This window comes from Bufo bufo, chromosome 9 (assembly GCF_905171765.1).
Source record: "Bufo bufo chromosome 9, aBufBuf1.1, whole genome shotgun sequence".
NCBI classification, from domain to species: Eukaryota; Metazoa; Chordata; class Amphibia; order Anura; family Bufonidae; genus Bufo; species Bufo bufo.
Window position 1 is genome coordinate 19,789,092 of NC_053397.1, and position 25,223 is coordinate 19,814,314.

The window sequence follows — 25,223 nt, forward strand, 5'->3', positions numbered from 1 at the left end:
CTATCTGGACCAAGTAGGGCATTAGAGGGGCACAGTATGTGCACATGCAATATGTGGGCAATGTATGGCACTACCTAGAGGGGCATAAGCTATATGTTTGGCAGTATGTAGACTCAGCATGGCAGTATGTGGTGATAATAGTATCAGTGATGGCCAGTTCGCCGTGTTCGCCTGCGAACACATGCGGGCTGCCATCTTGACTCGCAAGTCCGGCGATGCACAGGTAAGCCCTTACCTGTGCCTGTGCCGCAAGCCAGTCTGAAATCAAATGCGGTCAACGGGAGCAGGCAGTTCCGAGAACAGACACCGGGGGCCTTCATCGGGCTGTTCTCGGAACTGCCTGCTCCCTGTGACCGCATTTGATTTCAGACTGGCTCGCGGCACAGGCACAGGTAAGGGCTTAACTGTGCATCGCCGGACTTGTGAGTCAAGATGGCAGCCCGCATGTGTTCGCAGGCGAACACTGCGAACTGACCATCACTGAATAGTATGATAATGTTTGGACATAGTATGGTAGTATTTAGGCACATTATGGTAGTATGTGAGTATAGTAGTATTTGGGCACAGTATGGTAGTATATGAGCACAGTATGTGGATACAGTATGGTACTATGTGAGCACAGTATATGGGCATAGTATGGTGGTATGTGAGAAGAGTATTGTAGTATGTGGATACAGTATGGTACTATGTGAGCACAGTATAAAGGGAGTCTGTCACCAAAATATGATGTTATACACCACTTACATGGCTCTCTAGAACACCTATCCATGACATTTAAACTCTACCACTGCGGTGACAGATGCATCCCTTATAGATTACCTGAGATTATACAATCCATACTGGAAGGCCGGAGGTTGCTGACCCCTGCTCTACTGTAGAGCAGGGGTGTTGCTAGGATCTCAAAAGATCTGGGGCCCAAGCCCCAATGCATATGGACCAATTCTCTGAGTTGACCAAACGCACTCCCCCAACCAAATCCCCCCTTGCTATACAGCAGCACGTACCTCTCACATCCAGGGCCTCCAGGTGACGTCTCCTCCGATGTAGATCTTCTCTGTCATCATCTTCTCCATTTGGTCCGGACACTTCTCTCAGCCGCCTCGTCTCTGTACAGTGCGACACACAGACATCTTGGCTTCCTCACATTTCTAGCATCATCTCCCAACCTGGAGTCCCCACAGTGTTATCCTGCTGCTCGCTGTACCCCCCAATACCCCCAAATACTATCCTGAAGGAAAATGTGTGCCCCCCATAGTAATAGTGCGCCTCCTAGTCCCACCAATAGTAATTCCCTTCTAGAATGCCCTTATTAGTAATACTGCCCCCTATAGTGCCCCCAACCGCGATAATGCTCCCCAAGAGTGCCTCCATTAGTCGAAGAGCCCTCCGGTATTAATGATGCCCTTACAGAGCCCCCAGTAGAAATAAGGCCCCCCTATTGTTCCCCCAGTGGTAATAAAGCTCTCTACAGACCCCTCAGTAGTTATAAGGCCCCCATAGTGCTCCTAGTAGAAATAATGTGAATCTATAAGTCCCTCCTATAGAGATCCCTGTAGTAATAAGAACGCCTAATGTCCCCAGTATTTATAATGCCCCTAATGTTATAATGCTCACCCAGAAGTGAGCCCCCTACTATATTGCCCCCTACTGTTATAATACCCCCACAGTGCCCCCAGTATTTATAATGCCCCCTGTAAGTGCCCCAGTAATTATATTGCCCCCTACTGTTATAATACCCCCACAGTGCCCCCAGTATTTATAATGCCCCCTGTAGTTATATTCCTCCATTTACTGTCCTCAGAATTTATAATTCCTCAGCTCCTCCAACATACAGTCCCATGTAAATACCATCACCCCCTCAATATTCAGTCCCATGTAATTATCACCCCCCAGACACCTTCAACATACAGTTCCATCTAAATAAAATCACCCCCTCCCACCTCCAACTAGCAGTCCCATGTAAATAGCATTACCCCCTCAACTTTCAGTCCCATGTAAATAACGTCACTCCACCCACTGTCCTATGTAAATAACTTTCCTCCCTTCAGCCCTAACATACAGTCCCAGCTAAATAACTACAACTCCCAACATTGCTTTGCCTCTCACACTGAGTAATCTACCCCTTCACTTACCTCTCCTCATGTACAGACCTCACCACAGCTTCTTCTTAGGACTTCTCTTCACTGCTGAGCCGTCCTCTCCTGCACTGGTCACATGATGGTGACATCATCGCAGGTCCTCTTCAGCTACTGCATTAAGAACTGATCACATGACCTGTGATGTCATCACAGGTCCTTCAGCTCTTGCAGGGCATTCGATTCAATTGTATTGCAGTCCTGAGGATGGCAATACAGTTGTATCTATCTGGCAGGCAGGACATTCGGGGCCTGGAACAAAACATCAGGGGCTCAGGCCCCGAATGTTTTAACCTAGCAATGCCCCTGCTGTAGAGTCCTACATTCTAGGCTCCAGAGGTAACTAGAATAATTTTAAATGCAGATTTGGGTGTAACTGGAGAAGATATCTGTGCACAAGATTCAGGAATAGAGAATGAAGGCAAATCATGACGGACAAGAGCGGAAACATCAACGAGTGTTCATTCACTGGCGCTGGTCTCCGGGCATCACAGGTGGAGGTGAGAAGAACGTAGAGAAGTAAATACTGATTGTATTTGACGGGAAATCTACCAGGAGATGCAATTCTGACCAATGAGCTTACTAATTCATGAGCCGCCATTACACATTTATGAGACAGGCAGCGTCACTGCAGAATGTAAGGGAATTCGTGAGAATCCAGAATCCAGAGGGAAAAAGCAAGACATTACTAGGAAGTGAAAATACCGGAAAAGTGGCAAAACCCAAACCGCGCAGGGTCCCCAGGTTGGCAGACTAATGGTATATGGATGGCAAATGTTGCACTGCCTTTCACTTTGGTGCATTCAGGTCCCCTATAGTAAATTATATACATTCATGCATGATTCACTTGTGCCTGAGTGAATTTATAAACCATCCAATGCCTATTAATTGGCTGCTTCATAGCCCTAGGGGTGGGCACTGCCATCTGCATCATGGGTAAATACATGGCAGCAGAAAGGACTGGCATCTGCTTCCATACCTATTTGCAGAGGACTATAAAGTTTTCACATAAACTTAACATATTTCCCCACAAGGTGGCAGCAAAGAGGTGGAGATATATCCCTTTAAGGTGGTATCACAGAGTTCTTCATCTTTCACCACTAGGTGGCAGCATAGAGATTGTATAGTTTCACCACAAGGTGGCAGCAGAGTGGGTTCATGGCAGAGATGGGGTCAGAATTCCAGATAGGGAAACAGAACAGAGGTAGCCATTTTTCACCACAAGGTGGCAGCAGAGGGGCGGTCATACTACCCCACAAGGTGGCAGCAGACATGTGTTTATATTTCCCCACAAGGTGGCAGCAGAGATATGTTCATAATTCCCCCACAAGGTGGCAGCAGGGAGGTGGTTATAGCAGAGATGTGGTCATACTCCCCACAAGGTGGCAGCAGAGAGAGAGATATAGAATATTTTTGTCCTCCTAATATTAAAGGGGTTATACCTTGATTGATGCAAAAATAAAAATCAGACATCCTATAGTACATGGCAATCTCTTTCTAAGAAAGCTAGAACCAGCCCTGTACCTCACATGGATCCAGAGATCTCCCCATTCATTGCTCCAATTGCTGTGCTAGATTTATTTCAAGCTGGCAGCTCAGGGGGGCGTGCACTTTCTCAGGGGGGCGTGCACTTTCTCAGGGGGGCGTGCACTTTCTCAGGGGACGTGCCCTTTCTCAGGGGGCGTGTCCTTTCTGTTGCAGCTGATGACAGTTGAAAGATGTAACTGAGCAAGTGTGTCTGAGTGAAATTAGAAAATCAGCAAACAGCAGGTGGTGCCATACAGATAGATTTCACAGAATAAATCACTAGCTATACTAAATTGTTAATTAAATGCAATTACAAAAGTATTCAGATCCAGGTGCTGGTTTGAAAACTGTAGAATTTTTATTGTGGGACAACCCCTTTAAGCCCATGTAGGTGATCTACTATTAGGCACTACTAATATAATACACCACTAACTGAATATTAGTGTTAAGTCCATTTGCTAGATAGTGCCTCCAACAGTCCTCTGTACACAGATCCGTCGTGTCCTCCTGGTCTCTTTAATGCATCCTGTTCCATAGAGCATAGACGTTACATAGTAGAAGCCCGAGCTGTGTGACCACTGCTGATCCTGTATCCACATGCACTGAAGAAGTAGTCACTCGAGGAGAAGCCATTAGTATCAGACTGGAGGAGGTCTGACTCCCGCCGACCGGCTGTTTGAAGGGGCTAAGGAGCTTCTGCAAGTGCTGCAGCCTCTTCAACATTTACCTTGGTTTGTCTACCATCTACTTAGTAGCGGCGGCACAAAGTATGGCAGCTCCGTTCCCTTCCCTTGAAGAGGAAAAAGCTGCAATACCCTGGACGGTCACCACTACTATATGTATACCGGTAGATGGATCGAGGTGAACACTGACCGCGGCCCCTTCAAACAGATGATCAAAAGGTCAGACCCTGATATCAACATGTTGTGCCCGGAAAACCCCTTGAAAGGGGTTTGTTAGCAGTACAATATTGATGAACTCATCAATTTCAGATTGGCGGGGGTCTGACATCCTGCACCCCCGCCAATCAGCTGCTTGAAAGGGCCCCAAGACTCGGATGAGCTTGCCAAGCACAACGACGTACACTGATATGTCAACCTGAACCCATTCACTTCAATAGGACTGAGCTTCACAATATGGCCATATGACCGATGAACGGGACATCACAGGACCTAGGAGGCGCCTGCAGCGCTCAAAGAAGCTGCACAGAGTCAGACCCCCTCTGATTTGATATTGATGACCTATTCTGGTCGAGAAGAGAGAAGAGAGGTAGTCATATTACACCACAAGGTGGCAGCAGAGAGGTGGGCATATTTTCCTACAAGGTGGCAGCAGAGAGACGGACAGAAACTCTCTCGCCCTCCTAATATCAGGCCCCACTACTACTGGACACTACTATATAATATACTGTAACATAAACTGAATATCAGTGTTAAAGCCTATGTCTGACTCCTGTTTTTGATCCTCACCTTGTTCCTGACCTCAACCTACTTCTTTGGCCTGAACCTCTGGATTGTTTACTTAGATGACCATAAGGTTCTATGGGGATCTCAGTTCTGCAGGCCCTACGTAACCAACCTTAGGTACCCTCACCTTTGAAGCCTAACCCACAAATCCATATTCTACCAGGAGCTTACACGATAGCGAGTCAGTGATAGAAATGCAGCTTTAGACTAGATATGAAGGGGTTAATTAGATGTGTAAACCCACGTAATGCCCCAAGGGAACGGCATTTTTCAAAGTAAAATTATCCTCGCAGGGTTCTGTGACGCCATGGCCAATGGTGCTCACGTTCTTTATGATTTATTAATGGAATCTATGAATCCCAGCAACGTGTTTTAGTTGGCAATTTGTTTGCACCTCTCCAGGAGCGCGGCCTGGGATGGAATTTCATAGACCTCATGGAATGGGAAACAAGCGAATTAATTAAGTTTATTGCAATGTGGGGAAATATATATTTTTGGCAGGGTTTACCTGCATAATACGCCGCTCGTGCAGAATAAAGAGCTGCTAGGCAGCAGTGTATGGCGGCACTATCAGAGGAATAGATGGCTTCCACGATGGCGGCCACGAGAATTTCTGCAAATCATCCAGAAATCACATTTTCTGTATAATCAACAGGACTTCTAGGTATAATAGACCCCGGCGCATAGATGGTACTAAGATTAGACCGCAATCACCAATCAGTTGCACAATGCAGAGAGGCTTGTTTTGTAATTTTATGCCCTGAGCCCACCATGGTCTCAGTGCAACTAAGCCTGGGACCCTGGCCTTGGGCTAGGACCCCATAAAATGTTAGGAATGAGCCCCTCCTAATCTAAAATAAAGCAAACAGAAGCACAACTACTTTTACTTGAGCAGCAACTGAAGGATGGATAGTGGCGTCATATAGAGATAGGCAGCAAATATCCACCACTGACAGTTTTCTCCCACATAAAGGACCATTCCTGCATTCCAGTGCTCTTAGAGGACAGTTATAACTCAGTTGTTAGCTCACATGACTGACTACAGGTAAGCTGCTGTGTGTTTCCAATGGAAACCAATAGAATTGTTAATTAAGCTTTTTACATGACTGGAAAAGAAAGGAAAAAAAAATAAAAAAATGTAAATGAAAGTATATACAGTGCAGACCAAAAGTTTGGACACACCTTCTCATTCAAAGAGTTTTCTTTATTTTCATGACTATGAAGGCATCAAAACTATGAATTAACACATGTGGAATTATATACATAACAAACAAGTGTGAAACAACTGAAAATATGTCATATTCTAGGTTCTTCAAAGTAGCCACCTTTTGCTTTGATTACTGCTTTGCACACTCTTGGCATTCTCTGGATGAGCTTCAAGAGGTAGTCCCCTGAAATGGTCTTCCAACAGTCTTGAAGGAGTTCCCAGAGATGCTTAGAACTTGTTGGCCCTTTTGCCTTCACTCTGCGGTCCAGCTCACCCCAAACCATCTCGATTGGGTTCAGGTCCGGTGACTGTGGAGGCCGGGTCATCTGGCGCAGCACCCCATCACTCTCCTTCATGGTCAAATAGCCCTTACTTTCAAAGTTTTCCCAATTTTTCGGCTGACTGACTGACCTTCATTTCTTAAAGTAATGATGGCCACTCGTTTTTCTTTACTTAGCTGCTTTTTTCTTGCCATAATACAAATTCTAACAGTCTATTCAGTAGGACTATCAGCTGTGTATCCACCTGACTTCTCCTCAACGCAACTGATGGTCCCAACCCCATTTATAAGGCAAGAAATCCCACTTATTAAACCTGACAGGGCACACCTGTGAAGTGAAGACCATTTCAGGGGACTACCTCTTGAAGCTCATCAAGAAAATGCCAAGAGTGTGCAAAGCAGTAATCAAAGCAAAAGGTGGCTACTTTGAAGAACCTAGAATATGACATATTTTCAGTTGTTTCACACTTGTTTGTTATGTATATAATTCCACATGTGTTAATTCATAGTTTTGATGCCTTCATAGTCATGAAAATAAAGAAAACTCTTTGAATGAGAAGGTGTGTCCAAACTTTTGGTCTGTACTGTATGTAGTGCCCTCGAGCAAGGGTACTATCTGGTTTAGCTCTGTTGTTTACGTCCGAAGACTTGTTTATGTCTGGAAAAACTGCTTAGTCATTCCCATAGACTTGTACTGAAACTCTATACAAGTCTATAACAGACTGAAATTGCAACATTGTTTCTGTTTAGGCTGCGCTTCTCCACTCCACCCTCCTGCTAGAAACTGTATATAAGGAGAGCAGTTAGAGTTGTCTGCAGATAGGGACCAGTGTTTAGTAGAAAAGACTCTGCCAGAGTGGATGAGTGACCAAAAGAAGACGCTGAGACGAGGATACTCGGCCACAGACCCTGGGTCACCAGCCCTTTTGGGCATCCTTCTAAGAAAGAGATTGACAGCTAGCTCAAGCCTTTCCTCAGCAGAGAACCTTCTTCTGCCAGGGAGGAGACTGAAAAAGCCAGCTCAGTGCACTGCCTGTATTGTTTTGCACTTGAGTTCTTTCAGCAAAGAAGCACAATAGTTTACTACAGACCCTGACTATCTGGACTTATTTCCCTTTGGGGTGCACCATGCCTTACCATGTGGTGTGCACCCCAAATGGTGCCGGGGGTACACAACGTAGCTTTTGCAAAGTTAGTCAACTCAGTATGTCATTAAGATTGAAGACAACGATAGAACAGTGCTATGTGTTCCTAAGTCGTCATGTACATTGAATAGGGGAAGTGTTAGATTGGACCCTATGATCATGATGAGAGTAGTCCCCCGTCCCCCATTTGATTGGAGCGGCAGTCGGGCATGTGTAGAGATAAATTGAGCAGCAGTGCACAGGCTCGACCACCGCTCTATTCTCATACGGACTTAGGACCCCCATTTATGTGATGTGAAGGGGTCTGAGTGGATGTAGAGGGTACGGGATAACTTCTTGTTACTGGGATACCCCTTTATGAGCTGATTGTGAAAGCATAAACCAAAAAGGGGGCATTTCCATGGCCAAATATCTCCAGGGACAAGGAGTGGATTAACCATTTGAGCATTAGGGCCGTGACCAGGGGACCATGACCAGAAGGCGACCCACCGCCGCGGAGTGCAAGGTCTGCATGAGATGAATGCTCCCCGAAGGCATTGTGTATTGTGGTCAATAAGGAGCCCATGTATGGAGGCTGTCAGTTCGCACCTGTCAGTGACTATATTTTTTATTAAAACCTGGGTCTTTTGCTTAAAGGGCATCTGTCAGCAGACTTGTCCCTATGAGACCGGCTGACCTGTTACATGTGCGCTTGGCAGCTGAAGGCATCTGTGTTGGTCCCATGTTCATATGTGCCCGCATTGCTGAGATAAATGATGCTTTAATATAAGCAAATGAGCCTCTAGGAGCAACGGGGGCGTTGTCATTACACCTAGAGGCTCTGCTCTCTCTGCAACTGCCGCGCCCTCTCCACTTTGATTGACAGGGCTAGATAGTGAAAGCATAATAGAGCCTGGCCCTGCCAATCAGAGTTGAAAAGGCGTGCCAGCTGCAAATAGAGATGAGGCTTTAGGTGTAACGGTAACGCCCCCGTTGCTCCTAGAGTCTCATTTGAATATATAAAAAAAAATTCTCAGCAATGGCGGGCACATATGAACATGGTACCAACACAGATGTCTTCAGCTGCCAAGCGTACATGTAACAGGTCAGCCAGTGTCATAGGTACAAAACTGCTGACAGATGCCCTTTAAAGATTCTGACAAGCTGATGGGCAAGGAAGACATAAGTGACCCATTAAAGAGGGCTGTATAAGACATAAACACTGCTGATTTCTCCAGAAACAGCGCCACTTTTGTCCATATGCTGGTACTGCAGCTCAGGTGAGTGCTGCATTACCAGACATGGCTCATGGACAAAAATGATGTAGCTTCTGGTATAAAACTGCAGCCATGTTTTTCCAATTCCATGCAATCTTCTTAGTTGCCCATAGCAACCAATCACAGCGCAGCTCTTATTTCATATCCTGCTGTGAAAAAATGAAAGCTGCGCTATGATTGGTTTCCATGGGCAACAAAAGCAAATGGTTTTCAGGAAGCCGCCCCAAAGTGTGTAGTTTCATAGAGAGGAACGGAAATGTCAGGGGCGATGTAATTATTAGTGGCGGCTCAGCTATCAGCCCCTGCTATCGGGATATCTGCTCTGACTCATATACCTGAATATATTACATAGACACAGCACTGGAGGTTGTCAGACTAGCACCCTGCAGCGTCAATCACTGCATAAGGCCTCCACGGACAGCACCTGTACCCAATGACTTTAATGTGTGTGGTTTTCCGTGGGTCGGTTGTGACACTACGGAAGCATGCCGTAATCTGTCAATGAAAAATCATAGTCGATAGGGGGAAATTTTCAATTTATTAAAGGAAAACTGGCTTGGTTGCCCATAGCAACCCATCAGATTCATTTTTCGTTGAAAGGTGGAATCTGATTGGTTGCTATGGGCAACTAAGCCAGTTCTACTTTACACCAGTTTGATAAATTTCCCCTTATAGGTTTGTGAAAAACCACGGACACAACACGGATGCCACGCGTGTTTGGTTCATGGTTTTCACAGACCATTGGTAGGAGTAGTAGCAGTTCCCATGGAATATGAATGACACACGGAGGGCAAAAAACGGACCCACGAACTAAACACGGATCCTATGGTCGTCTGGTCCTGTTACTCACTGCAGGCTATCCCAGTTCACGTGTGGGTGCCGCCCCTCTAACATAACGCTGATATTACCAAGCAATAATAGGATGAGCCGCCACAAGCCGCTTCAAGCTCCACCGGGGGGCTTTCAATCAAGGAGGATAATGTAATGCCGCCCTAAAATCTGACGGCTTCCATTAAAATAACATGACCCCGGGGAACACACCGATCATTCACTAACTGTAAAACGAGCAAAATGGCTGCACTCCTATTACATCTGAGATAGGGGGTGGGGGTACCTTTAGAAGGTGAAAAGGCATCAGTTTTTAACCCCTTCCCCCCCCCAAATAATATACAAATCTTGATGGAATGCAGTCAAACCAGTGCAAAAATGTTTAAAAATATGGATCCGAATGACGGGTAAGGTCACTTTCAGGCAGGAGCATAACATGTTCTGTTGACCCGGACTTGGATCACTATAGGATCCCATTAAAATAATGTTTGGGGGGTCCAGGCACTGCGGCTGTAACACTGCGGCTGTTTTTTTTTTGTGGGGGGTTGCAACATTTTGCCAAATTTTGCCACATTCAGGAAACCATGCCGTTTTTCAAAGTGATCTATGTTTAAAGAAGCACTCCTACAAAAATGTTTATTCTATGACCATGATGTAAACTGTGCTGAAGGTCTTACCAGAATCTTCTTACCAGAGACTGTATTTGTGAGTTATAACCTTCCTTCTGATCCTCAGCTGTGTCATGTATTTCTATGGAAGCCTCAATGTCCGTCTCATAGGAATAAATAGAGAAGTAACTGATTTCCTGTCCTGTGTCAGTTCCATAGGAATACATTGAGTTATAACCTCCCATGTGATCCTCAGCTGTGTCATGTGACCAGCACTCTGACCTCTAAATGACACAGGACAGGAAGTCAGCTACTTCTCTATTCATTCCTATGAGACTGACATTGAGACTTCCATAGGAATACACAGAGAAACTAACTTCCTGTCCACATATACGTTGCTGGGTTATTTGGAGAGTCAGAGTGCTGGTCACATGACACAGCTGAGGATCAGAAGGGAGGTTATAACTCACAACAAATACAGTCACTGGTAAGAAAATTACCTTCACTACAACAGTGTACACCATGTACCTTTCTAACAGGTCAGAGAATAAGAATTTTTGTGGGAGTGCTTCTTTAAATCAGAAAAGTGAGATTAGACCTGGATTATGGCACATTTATCATCTGCGACACTTGGAAATATTGCAAAAAGGTTTCATTCTATGCCAGGCAGTCCCCTGGTGTATTTTTTAAGACTAAGTCATACAACACAGTGCATTCGCGCCAATTACATGAAAACTGTGCACCATTTCTTAAATTTGAAGCAAACATAATGTTTCACAATGCAAAACCAGACAAAGTGTCACAAAAATGATCAATACGTATTACAAGCATCTTTTAAAATCCGCTGTGTGCCAATTGTTTGCCTTTGCGGCTAATGTATTCCGGTTTCCCCCCCCCCCCCTAGCCTTTAATGAGGTTATTAAAACAGACAGAAGATCCACAGATCGATAACCAAGATATATAGTGCGGATTTATGATTTTTTTTATTTTTTGTGTGTGTTTCATGTACAATTTTCCACATACAAATCTCCACTATGTGCATATAACCTAAGAGACTCCTTAAGTCACCCTATGGTCACTTTCCGTAATATGGGCCCTTTTTTTGTGCCGGTATTAAGCACGCAAGACCCGGATCTCTCACTGTCCATCTGCATTGGAGTTAGAGCGCTATAGAAGCCTATGGTGCTCTAACTCCGGGTCTGATGAACTGCAGGGGTCCGGGTCTTGCTTCTTCAAGGCCTCATGCACACGACTGTATGGCTTTTTTCAGTATTTTGCGGTCCGCAAAAACGGTTCCGCAAAAAATACAGATGAGTCTGTGTGCATTCCGTTTTTTGCAGAACGGAACAGCTGACCCCTGATAGAACAGTACTATCCTTGTCTGTTACGCGGACAATAATAGGACATGTTCTATCTTTGGAAAAACGGAAATACGGAAACGGAAGGTATACGGAGTACCTTCCGTTTTTTGGACGGATCCATTGAAATGAATGGTTCCGTATATGGAACGCAAAAAACGGAACGTAAACGGTGCATGAGGCCTAATACGGGCAGAAAAAAGCACCTGTATTACAGCTGCCTGACAGCGGCCATAGGCAGAGGCCTAACTGTAACCACGTCCCACCAACTATCATGTGTAATACTGGTCTCTTCATATTTGACAGATGGACCTACTGGGTCCCCCTAAACTACAGGACCAGGGCGTGACTGGCCTGAGGCTCTGTCAAGTGCAGGTGTGCCGCCATACGATGCTCCATCATGTGCCATATGTCTGCATTATTCTCTCCTAGCTTTAATGCTTCACAGTTATAGATGGAGGTACAGTAAGGCCCCATACACCTCTATGGGTGTATTATTACAGCTCTATACAGAATGGAGCCGAGTGCAGATCAGCTGTATTTGTGGATTTTGTGGAAAGGGTTAACTCCCCTATTAATAAGGGTATGATTGATGACCAAACAACTAGATGGAGTAAGCCAAAGTTTCCACCCCCCTCCCCCATAACTCCATATATATAAAACCCTATGGGGTAATTATCTCGTAGTAATAAGGCTCCCGCAGAGCGACGCTGCTGTAAAAATGCAGGCGGCTGACAGGAAGAGTTGACATAATTGTGCAACGATTCGCTGTTTGTCAACAGCTATAATAGAGGGCAGCGGATAGGAACGGTGTGACGTGGGCCCCGGCGCTGCGTACGGTCCTTTGTAGGTGACTGTAAATATGATCTCCATATATCTGCCCTGTGGATGATGAAAGATGCTTGGATTGTAATCATGTCAACAGCTGAGCGGAGTGGTGGGTCTATGAATGGTTTATGAGCCCGAATGTAGTGGGGCTGCATATGTCAGGTGTAGTTGAGCTGTAATTGGCTTGTGTAGCAGAGCAGAGGTTATTGCTAGCGGTCGGCGCTGATGTGGGAGAAAACTGTGGTGACTGCTGCGGTTCTCAAACCCAGACAGCTGAGGGCCCGTCCTGTGCAAGAACAGTGTGCAGCTGAATTTCCAACCTGTGGCTCTCCAGCTGTTGCAAAACTACAGCTCCCATCATGCCCTGATAGCTGCAGGCTCTCAGGACATGAGAAAAGTTGTGGTTTTGCAACAGCTGGAGGACATTTCTATAGAGCAGGGATCAGCAACCTCCAGCACTCCAGCTGTTCTGAAACTACAACTCCCACAATCCTCCTTTCACTTCTATGGAAGTTGCAAGAACAGTTGAGAAAGTGTGCATGCTGGGAGTTGTAGTTTTACAGCAGCTGGAGAGCCTAAGGTTGCTGATCGCCGCTATAGAGCGCTCTTCTTCCCTCGGAATGGTGAAAATCACTCGCTCAGTCCCTTACTGTCCTATGGGCATGGCCGCAAATGTCACAGATTTGGTTGCGGAATACACTGCGGAAATGTGGCCAGTATACAGCAGATGTCGTCATGGCAAAGGGTGAAATCTGCTGCAGAGATCAGAAAACAAAACAAAAAACACAAAAAAAAAGACTCCTGCAAATACAAGGCTAGTTCACACAGGGTTTTTTTTTTTTTACCCTGATTTCAACGCAGAAATTGGGTCAGAACCAGTATGGAAAATCACCTGCAATCTGCCTCTCGATGTTTTCAATGGGAAACAGTGACTTGTATTTTTTTTTCCCAGCTCTATGAAAAAAGGAAGGATCCTGCCCTATCTTGCCTCCGTTTCCACCCTGGAAACTGTGCTGAGACCATGGCGGGGGGCCACACACTGATTAGCTCCATCGAATAAGGCTAATCTGCATAAGGCTAAAGAACATGGCTTTCTGCTGAAGGTTCCACGGGTAAAATACTTGCCTATGTGATCTAGTCCTAAAGGTGGTTTCATTCATTTGAAAAAAAAAAAAAACTTTTTCATGTAGTTTTTTGAACCAAAGTCAAAAGTGGATTCAAAAGGAATAGTAAATATAAAGCAAGGACGTTCGCCTCCTTCTTCCTGCTGGAACTACTTCTAGCTTTGGCTAAAAAAAAGACTGAATCAAAAACTGCAATGCTTCCCCCCGGCCCATCCGTGTCTGTGATGACATCCCTGGCAAAATGGTCAGTGGTTCATCCGTGACGATGTCTATGAAGGGTTCATGTTTCGTCCGTGTGTCCATGGACCCGAGGTTAGACACATATTAAAGGGAACCTGCCACCGGGATTTTGTGTATAGAGCTGAGGACATGGGTTGCTAGATGGCCACTAGTACATCCGCAATATCCAGTCCCCATAGCTCTGTGTGCTTTTATTGTGTAAAAAGCCAGATTTGATACATATGCAAATGAACCTGAGAGGAGTCCTGTCCCTGGCTCATCTCACGTTCAGGACTCATCTCAGGTTAATTTGCATATGTATCAAATCGGGGGTTTTACACAATAAAAGCACACAGAGCTATGGGGAGTGGGTATTGTAGATGTGCTAGCGGCCATCTAGCAACCCATGTCCTCAGCTCTATACACAAAATCCCGGTGACAGGTTCCCTTTAAAGTCAATGGGTACATGTGCTATCCATGGAGACCACGGGCAGCACACATCCGTGATTCACTGAAAGAGGCCTAAATCTACTACCATAGAGCTCCACGGCCATTATAGATGTTACTTTGCTCCACTCGTCCACTTAGATTCGCCCTCAATGTCCCTACCTATGACAACTGGGCCAGTGCCCCAAAAATGTAGTCCCTCTGTAGAACAGATTGTCAGGACTGGCTCCCTTCTCTCCAGGGGCCCATAGTGGTTGCACGGGCCGCCTCTATTGTATGTATGCCCTTGAACCTCTGACACTTAAAAAATGCTTCCTTCTAAAAAGGTCCTTCTAAAAAGTCACTGGTATTTCTTGTCAAATTGTTAAACATTTTGCAGGATCATTTCTTCTGTTTCCAGCCAAAACCAACATGGAAGCCAGTAAAACCTCAATAAAGTATGCAAATAATGCTGCCATATTGTGTCCCCATATATTGCCTACAGTACACATTACTGCCAATCAATGCCCAAAGAAAGCTGCCATGCTGTGTTCAACTAATACTGCCATATAATGCATGATAAACCCTGCTATACAACACCCACAAAATACTGCCATATTATGCATAATAAATGCCGCATTACAGCGCCCACAAAGTACTGCCATATAATGCGTAATAAGTGGCGCACGACAGCGCCCACAAAGTACTGCCATATGGTGGAATATACCGTACATATCACCATAAAGTGCATCTAGGGTCCAAAGAGTACTCCCTAAAAGAGCCCACATGGCACTGCATACAGTTTTCACGCATTGATGGTGAGGAGCATTCCATTAATTAGGGCTTTTTCTGCACGCTGGACAGACAGCGCTTCTTCTAGAACAGTCCGTGGACTATACGGTAGACTCTGCAATTACAAATTATAATTATCCCCAAATTAGAATCAAGGGTACGTTTGTCATCCTCCCCATTCACGACTGTGCACGGCAGGTCGGCTAGAACATGATGGATGCAGATTTAGATAAGGTCACATTTGACCATGTGTGAAGACATTGAGAGAGCAAGGAAGGTATTAGAGGGCAGTAAATCAGCGGCTTCAGGCTGTAATTAATAACTCTGAAATTAAACCGTTTCCACAGTAGAGATGGCTCGTGCTTAAAGTGAACATGACACCATTACTCAGTGAAGTAACACTCATAGGACCATATGGGCATCTGCATATTTATCGGGCAGCCTTAAAGGAGAAATCCTGCAGCATTCTCGGCTACTCTATCAGAAGATAATATAATCGAGAGTCCATGTGCTGGGACCAATATGGCGTCGCTACATGGAACGGTTAAGATATTTTTGAATACTCTTTCATTTTGGTTCTGTTAGTGGCAACCTACAAGAAAATACATGGATGGAGCAAAGCGTTCTCCTGATAGACGATGTCCTATCAATGACCATGCATGACCTTATTTACAAAGTGGGGCAGGATCTATATGAAACAGATGGACAGGATTCTCAGGAGACAAATGGGCAGAACATGTGGACAGGATCCTAGGGGAAAAGGTGGATGGGATGTGGAACAGGTGAGTGAGATCTACATGAAAGAGATGGACAGGTTCCATGAGGAACAGGTAGACATGATCCATATAAAACAGATGGACAGCATCCATGAGGAACCCAGGCGGATGGATGGCACCCAAGTAGAACACGTGCATAGGAGCCATGTGGAACAGGTGGATGGGATCTATGAGGAACAAGTGGACATGATCCATATAAAACAGATGGACCGCGTTCATGTGGAACATGGATGGAATCCAAGTGGAACATATGCATAGGAGCCATGTGGAACAGGTGGACAGGATCTATCAGGAACAGGTGGAACAGGTGAAAGAAATCCAAGTGGGACAGGTGCATGGGATCCATCTGAAGCAGATGGGCAAGATCCATATAAAACAGATGGACAGGATCTTTGAGGAACAGGTGGAAAGGATCTATGTGGAAAAGATTAATGGGATCCATGTGGAACAGGGTGACAGGGTTCATGAAGGGTGGGGAAGGCACAACTGGACCATTGAGCATGGTCTCTATAGAACAGGTAGACAGAATCCTTGGAAGATAGGTGGATAGCATATAGAACAGGTGAGTGAGATCCATGTGAAACTGATGGAAAGGATGCATATTAAACAGATGGACAGGATCCATGAAGAACAGTTGGATGAGATCCAAAGGGAACAGATGCATAGGAGCCATGTGTAACAGGTAGATGGGGTCCATCTGAAACAGATGGGCAGGATCCATGAGGAACAAGTGGATAGGATCCAACTGAAGCAGATGGACAAAATCCATGTAAAACAGATGGACAGGATCCAAGTGGAAAAGTTGAATAGGATCCATGTGGAACAGGTGGATCAGATCCAGGGTGACATAATATATATGAAGGGTGGGGAAGGGTCCATTTGAGAAGGGTCTTGATGGAACAGGGGGATAGAATCCATGTAAAAGGTTCTTCTTGATATTCTTAAAACATAACTTAAAAAGTAGATCTACTGTGAGGTCCACAAAATATCTCCATATACTTTGATAAATGAAGGAGCTTTCACTATACTCGTCGTTACTGGACCCAGTTAGGTCACCTTCTCAGTATAAATCATTCCATTATTGACTCCACCATGATGACATTACCACCGAGCAGTGACACAGGCTCAGGCTCCATCACGTTGCTGCTCAACTCTTATAAACAATGCAATAAATCTTGGCGTGATGAGCTGGAGACGCTCGACCGGGTGGAGATGACGAGACAGATTTCCATATAGATTGGCTGTACATCTCTATATTCATAAGACGCCTTGGGACATCTCTGTGTGTAGAAACTCCCCATTGTTCACATGCCAACCATGGATAATGTAAATGGACATTTCCAACTTATTTTTGAAGAATTACGTCTCAAACTATAGTCTCTTCAGTCAAGCCATTCCTTGGTGAAATCAGTTTCTGGAAAAGTTGAGTGACCACCAACTGGAGTTGTCACCCAGCTGTCCAAGACTCCTGCACAGCAACATGTTCCTTAAGGGGTTCTCTAGATTACAAAATCCATCTTCACATCCTATTAGGGAATTTTCAGTTAATATAGGGGGGTTTGCTGTTCAGGACTCTCATCTTTTGACCAGGGTGGTACAAAGAGTGTCCCATGCTCTGGAGGACCTGTCCTGTCCTGCCTTACAAAGAGTAGCCATTGATTTGATTGAGGACTGTGTAATACTTAGTTTCACCTGTGGAGGTGCTGCAGAGAAATTAAACATTTACTGACAGATTTCCCTGCAGATTAATGTTGATTGCTTGGAATCAGATATTGTGAACCAAGAGGAAAGGTGAAGGAGAACACGTCTGTATGTGCAGTGGCGGCTTGTTGAGATGTTAGCTGTGGGCACCTCTGTATCTGTATGCCACTGTAATTGACAGCAACGTGTTTACAGCTCGCGTGCCAACTGCTCTGAGAGCCATAGAGGTGCCTATAGTGCAGGGATGGCCAACCTGCGGCTCTCTAGGTGTTGTAAAACTACAATTCCCACCATGGCCTGCTGTAGGCTGATAGATGCAGTCTTTGCATGCTGGGAGTTGTAGTTTTGCAACAGCTGGAGAGCCGCAGGTTGGCCATCCCTGCTATAGTGTATTCATGGAAGCCCCTATGTTATGTGCATGCTGTATACTACTACTACTCGGCTACTCCATGTATGAATGATGCAATCGTACATGGTTTAAATTGCCCTTTAAATACACAGTGGCTTGAAGCGCGAGAGTCTAAGTGCATTCTCTGGAGTTTGCAGCGTTTGTGAAATGCGCGAGTCAGGCCAAGATTCCCCGTAACACGTCTCTGCTTGTACTCCAGTTCCTCTCATCTACTGCTGGGGAGAAAGTTCAGCTCACAACTATATATAAAGGTGCAGACTGGGAACACTGGAGGCTGACCAGCTAACATTTAGGGTCCATTCACACGTCCGTTGTTTCTTTCCTGATCTGTTCCGTTTTTTGCTGAACAGATCTGGACCAGATCTGGACCCATTCATTTTCAATGGGTCCTGGAAAAAATCAGACATTGAGCTGTCCGTTTTTTTCCAGGACCCATTGAAAATGAATGGGTCCAGATCTGGTCCAGATCTGTTCAGCAAAAAACGGAACAGATCAGGAAAGAAAAAACGGACGTGTGAATGGACCCTTACACTGACGGCACTGCCTGCTGTCATATACATATATGATAGATAGATAGATAACCAAAGAAGTAATAGCAGCACTCAAGGGATGCCAGGTGAAAAAATCCTCGTAAAATTCCGGAGAAGAGGAATCCACAGCAAGCAAGGATGGATAACAAGGCAGCACTCAATGCATTGGGCTTAATAAATATCCACCTTTTTCACTGAGGACCGGAGTGCTGCCTTCTTATCCATTCTTAGGGCTCGTTCACACGAACGTGTGCTGCCGGCCGTTGCCGTATTGCGGACCGCATTTGCGGATCTGCAATACACGGGCACCGTTCTGTGTGCATGCCGCATCACGGATGCGGACCCATTCACTTTAATGGGTCTGCAAATCTGGAGATGCGGAATGGAAGGAAGCACAGAACGGAACCCTACGGAACCACTACAGAGTCCTACCTGGGGTTCCGTTCTGTGCCTCCGCACCGCAAAAAGATAGAACATGCTCTATCTTTTTGCGGAACGGAGGGATTGCGGACCCCATTCAAGTGAATGGGGTCCGCGATCCCCATGCAGCTGGGCCACGGTCGGTGCCCGTGCATTGCGGACCGCAATTTGTGGTCCACAGCACGGGCTTCACACAGTGATACAAAAATAGATAGATAGATAGCCCTTAGATACAAAAATAGATAGATAGTTTGATAGGGTCCTCACTTCTTCCGTACCAGTTTGTAACTTGTCTTGTTCATGCTCATTGCAATTGTTTTTTATTATGTATGTGCACACATTTCCATATACACAGCGTCATGGAATGAATGGCGCTTTAATAATAAATAATGATAGATAGTGAGAGAGATAGATAGATAGATAGATAGATAGATAGATAATGATAGGTAGATAGACAGATAGATAATGATAGATAGATAGATAGATAGATAGATAGATAGATAGATAGATAGATAGATAGATAGAGAGATAGGAGATAGATAGATATGGGATAGATAGATAATAGATCGAGGATAGATAGATAGATAGATAGATAGATAGATAGATAGATAGATAGATAGATAGATAGATAGATAGATAATGATAGATAGATAGATAGATAATGATAGGTAGATAGATATACAGATAGTAGATAGATAGATAGATAGATAGATAGATAGATAATGATAGGTAGATAGGTAGATAGATATGAGATAGATGATATCTAGGTAAGTAGGCAGATATGAAAAAAATATACAGCAGAACTCCTATGATGCCGGGTGCAATTCCCAATTGTTCCTAGGACCTGGAACGATGATTGTAAGGAAAAGGGATAAGGCAGCACTCCGGTCTTCCAGTGAAAAAGTGGATACTTTATTACACCCAACAGCAATAGGTAAGTGGGCATATAGATAGATAGGAGAAAGATAGATAGACACCGTAGATAGATAATAGATAGATAGATAATAGATATGAAATAGATAGATAGATAGATAGATAGATAGATAGATAGATAGATAGATAGATAATAGATATGAAATAGATAGATAGATACATTGAAAGATACATAGATACTGTAGATAGATGATAGATATGGATAACAGAGAAGTAAATATTTATTGACTATTATCTTATTGTATTCTCCGTACAGTATATATTATTACAGGATTTCTGGAGGTCTGGTGTCTTCTCCTATGGCTGTACCTCCAGATAATTGCAGTATATATATCCGCCGCACACGTTATTACAGCCCTGTAGATGTCTTTTCCTCCCTGGAGACGGGGACACCAGCGCACAGACCTCCAGTGTTTTCCGCTCCGCACAGTGTGAATTATTTTCCAATCCCTGTCCATATGCTGCTCCTGTTCCCCCTCACTGCCGAGTCACAAAGCCTCTCTAGAACATTTCATGCTGTTTTCTATGGGCGCAGACATGTAACAAGAAATGTTTAACCTCTCCGCTGCCAGACTGGGGCCATGGCCATGCAATTCCTGCAGCTCCTCCATACTGTAGAGCTCCCCAGTTCTGCAGCCCCCCCCCCCCCCCCCCCCAGTGCCTCCCTTTAACCCTTATCTAATAGCAATCTGTACAGTTATTTTCCACCCCAGTGGATCTTGGATTGGAATCCAGCGTTAATTGAGCGAGTACAACAATCCGCTGAAGCCAGCAGAAGTAATTAAGAGGGATCCAGAAATGAGTTTTTTTTTTTTTCTCCCTAATGTCAGCTGTGATTAGGGATAAGCGAGCTGTCTATACCGTCTATAATGAAGCACATAGGATGCCCGGGATTACAGAGGAAATAATCCAGAATGATATACATTACTAATCTTGCAGCCCCTTATAATGAACTTATAATGCACCAATATGTGCTGTGGTATAGGAAGTAGCAGATGTAGCAGAGCTGAATTTGTCTTTTCAGCTGTATTTTGGTTCACTGTGGTAACGCTCTGTGATCAGACTTATTTTAAATTTTGTCCAGCCACATGACAACCTCAGCTCTGCTATGTCCAATACACCTTGTCCTACTCTATATCAACTTGCAGGATAATAGGCTGAACGGGATGGACAGATGTCTTTTTTCAGCCTTGCAAACCATAAAAACTATATGAAAAACGTAGCGCTACTATGTTCAACGCATCACATCCTACTACGTAAGACCAACTCGGCCCAGCTATGTGTCCTGTTACATATCACAAATGTAGCTCTGCTACGTCTGACACAACCTGTGCTCCTACAATATAACAAACCCCTTCCTACTTTGTCACAAACATCATGTCGTACTGCACATGTCAAACTCAGCACTGCTATTTTTGACCAAGTCAGTCTTGCAAAATCTGAATAGAATTGGCTTTTTCAGTTCAATACACTCAAACCTGCGACATACACAAGCTCAGCTCTGCTGTGTTTAATAAACCCAGTACACCTAAATCTGACAAACTCAGCTCTACTACCTCCCACATACCTCATGGTACTACATCTGACAAACCCAGCAGTTCCATATCTAACAAGCCCAGCCCTGCTACATCTGACAAACTCATCTCTGCTGCCTATGATGATGCCTTTGATCTTTATGTTGCCAATCATTCATCTCAAAATGTAACTCCACCCCGGCTGACTCTCCAGCTGTTGGTGGATACAACTCCCAGCATCCCACTTGGTCATACTGGGAGTTGTAGTTCTCCAACAGCTGAAGGGTAAGACCGCTGCCTTAGGGCTCATGCACATGAACGTATTTTCTTTCCGCTTCTGTTCCGTTTTTTTTGCAGACCGTATGCGGAACCATTTACTTTAATGGGTCCGCAAAAACAACGGAAGGTACTCTGTGTGCATTCTGTTTCCGTATTTCTGTTCCGCAAAAAAGTAGTGCATGTCCTATTTTTGTCCGCAAATTACGGTCCGAGGCCCCATTCAAGTCATTGGGTCCGCAAAAAAACGGAACACACACGGAACACATCCGTATTTTGCGGATCCATACTGTAGAACTGCTATGCCCAGCCCATATTGCTCATGTGTTTGGTGATTAATAAGTTACTGATTCTGTTTCTGATCCGTTTTTGCCCATACGGAAACCATACGGATATGTTTTGTGGAATAACGGAACGGAAGAGGACTTAATTCAGAGGAAAAAAAACTCCGATACGGAACAACAGATCCGTTAAAAACGGACCGCAAAACAACAACGGTCGTGTGCACGAGCCCTTAAACAAGAGGATTGGGGTGAAGGACCTCATTATGTATTATAAGGATATGTTCACACAGAGTTTTTTCATGGTGGGTTTTGGAGCAGATTCCGTGTCAGATCCAAATCCAAACTTCCTATTGAAATGAGCAGGATCAAAAATCTGCTTAAAAACTGCGTTGGAATAAAAACTGCCCCCAAAAAAAAAAAAAAAAAACGCAAGGACTTTAAAGGCTGATTCTGCATCAGTTTTTTTCTCGGTACACTAAAAAATCTGCGTGAACATACCCTAATTCTCCAACTGCCCATCGGACATTATACCGTTAGTTTTTACCGTTGTTTTTTTTTTTTTGTTTTTGGCGGGAGGGGGGGGGGGAGCATACAATTTAAAGGGGAAATTAATTCAGAAAAAAATCTTCCGATCCACATGAAAAGATCTCTGGCGAAGTATCCGACCTCAGACCACCACTGATTTCCAGAATGCAGAGGCTCTGTTTGGTTAAACCCCTTTGGCACTGCTCAGTTACTTCTCATTTCTTTTACTACAAAGGTCTATTCACAGCAATGACAATTTGCTTAGACTGTTGGTGTGGATCTCCAAGCAGTGCAGAATGCCTCTGATCTCTTTATAGATCCCTTTTATTCTAGAGAGATCAGTGGTGGACCAAGATCTAGGACTTCATCAATTACACGTCTGTTTCCAGCCTGGTCACATCAATGGGGGAGCAGGAGGTCCTGGGGGTGTTGTGTATGGTGTCCTGACAATGTGATGTAATGGGCCACATACATCTCTATGTCCTGCCCTTGCTGCTCTCCCAGTCCTGGGATCTAATGACCTGGATTCAGAGGACAAGTGGATTTGGATGCTGTGCATGTTTATATCCCATGTTGGACCCTGACTTCATACATTGCTTTGCTCAGATCCTTAGCGGACCTTTAGTCCATGCATTGGACCTTCATCAGTTTAGATACCTGGAACTTGATTCATCTTTGCCTCCCACAACAATAGATCTACATGCAGTGCTCCACACGTTGGATGTGCATTTGGAGGCACACACAATTGACCAAGGTGGAACTGGACCAATGCCCCCTTTAGATGCTGACTGAGTGCCCTACACAATGAACCATGATACGATACCCAAGATACTGGACCTGATCGACCACTTGATGGACCTTAGTCCAGTGATCTAGATATTTCACCTGGAGTTTCAGCTCCATGGTGCACTACACAGCTTACTGGACCAATGCCCCACTGTGTATATACCTATCACCTTGGACCTTGATGACCACATGTTGGACCTTGATCCAATGCTCTACAAAGTAGACCTGAATCTGCAGTACCACACAATGGACAATGGTACACTGCACAGTTCACTGGACCAATGACCCATCACATTAGACCTTGAAGACGACATGATGGACCTTGACCCAATGCTCTACACATTGGACATGAATTTAATAAATTGGAATAATGCCCCGCTAGAATACAACACATGTATGCCCATCACCTTGGACCTCGATGACCACAGATGACCCACTTTGAATACTGTATACTCATCACATTGGACCTTGATAACCACTTGATGGACCTTGATCTAATGCTCTACAAATTAGAATCAGCAGTACCTCACAATGGACCATGGTCTATTAATTGGACAAATTACCCACTATGAATACCCCACCTTGTATACCCATCATATTGGACATGGACAAACACATTATGGACCTTGATCCAATGCTCTACACATTGGAACTCGTTTTAATACATTGGATTAATGCTCCACTGTGAATACAGCACCCTGTATACCCATCATCTTGGACCTTGATGACCACATGTGGACTTTGATCCAATGCTCTACAAAATACAACTGAATCTGCAATACAACACAATGGACCATGGTAGACTGCCCATTAACTAGACAAAATGCCCTACAGAGAGGACCCACTATGAACACCGCACCCTGCATACCCATCACAATGGACCTTGATGACCACATGACGGACCTTAATCCAATGCTCTAAAAATTAGAATCTGCAGCACCACACAATGGACCATGGTACACTGCCCATTAACTAGACGAAATGGCCCACACAGAGGACCCACTATGAATTCTGTACTCTGTATACCCATCACATTGGACCTTGATGACCACAAGATGGACCTCCATCCAATGCCCAACACAATAGACCTTGTTGTGAAGCTCCTGCTGCCAGGTGTAATGTCCTGCACACTATTACTACGCCACAAACGTTGGCACCTGAAGCAATGCCCAACACAATAGATAGGTACAAAATACCACACATAGACCCGTATTTGAATGACCCAACCCACCAGAGCTGGACCCACCACCCCAGACCTGTGTCTACACCCTGCATAAGCTTCTACTCTCCCCAAAAAAACTCTTCAGATAGCTTCACTTCTGAAGAAATTCCTACCTGCATGATACTGTGATCTCGATCTTAGTGGCTGGCACGCTGGTGTGTACAGGGTCAAAGTCTCCAATAGATGCCATTCTCCTGGAGTCTGCAGGTCCACCTGCTGCTACAGACTGTCTATGTCCTGTGGTGATCTTCAGCTATGGTAACACTTGACTCAAGGCTGCAGGGCTGTCATCAAGATCTTAAGAAGAGGTCCGAGAAGCCAGTACATGAAGAACTACAACAGAAGAAGACACAACAACATAGCAAACTCCTTGCAGCTTTCTTGGGTGGAAAGAGTCTGAGATGCTTTCTGAGACAGGGGCTGCCATCCTTTTCTAATCCCCAGGTGGCAGGATTTCTAGAGTAACATCCTGATTTATCAAAGTCACTCCATATCTGTGTCACTGGAGCCTATTAACCCTATCAGAGAAGTAGGACACGGTCAATGTTCTGCACTCGTTAGGGGATTGCACCCCATCCCCCTTTCTCACCTCCTCCTAATCAATACCCATCCCTCTATGGGTGCAGTCCATCGGGTATGAGTGCCCGC

The 25,223-nt window shown here is 44.8% G+C and overlaps 1 protein-coding gene across 1 annotated transcript in view; it reads right to left on the bottom strand.

The window, feature by feature from the left end:
- LOC120979761 (copine-8-like) overlaps window positions 1-24,791 on the bottom strand; it is a 212,485-nt gene extending 187,694 nt beyond the window's left edge. The window contains exon 1 of the mRNA XM_040408717.1: window positions 24,689-24,791. Within this exon, the coding sequence (XP_040264651.1) occupies window positions 24,689-24,765 (77 nt within the window). The 5' untranslated portion in view covers window positions 24,766-24,791. The remainder of the gene's footprint in view (window positions 1-24,688) is intronic.
- Between the last annotated feature and the right edge of the window lie 432 nt (window positions 24,792-25,223).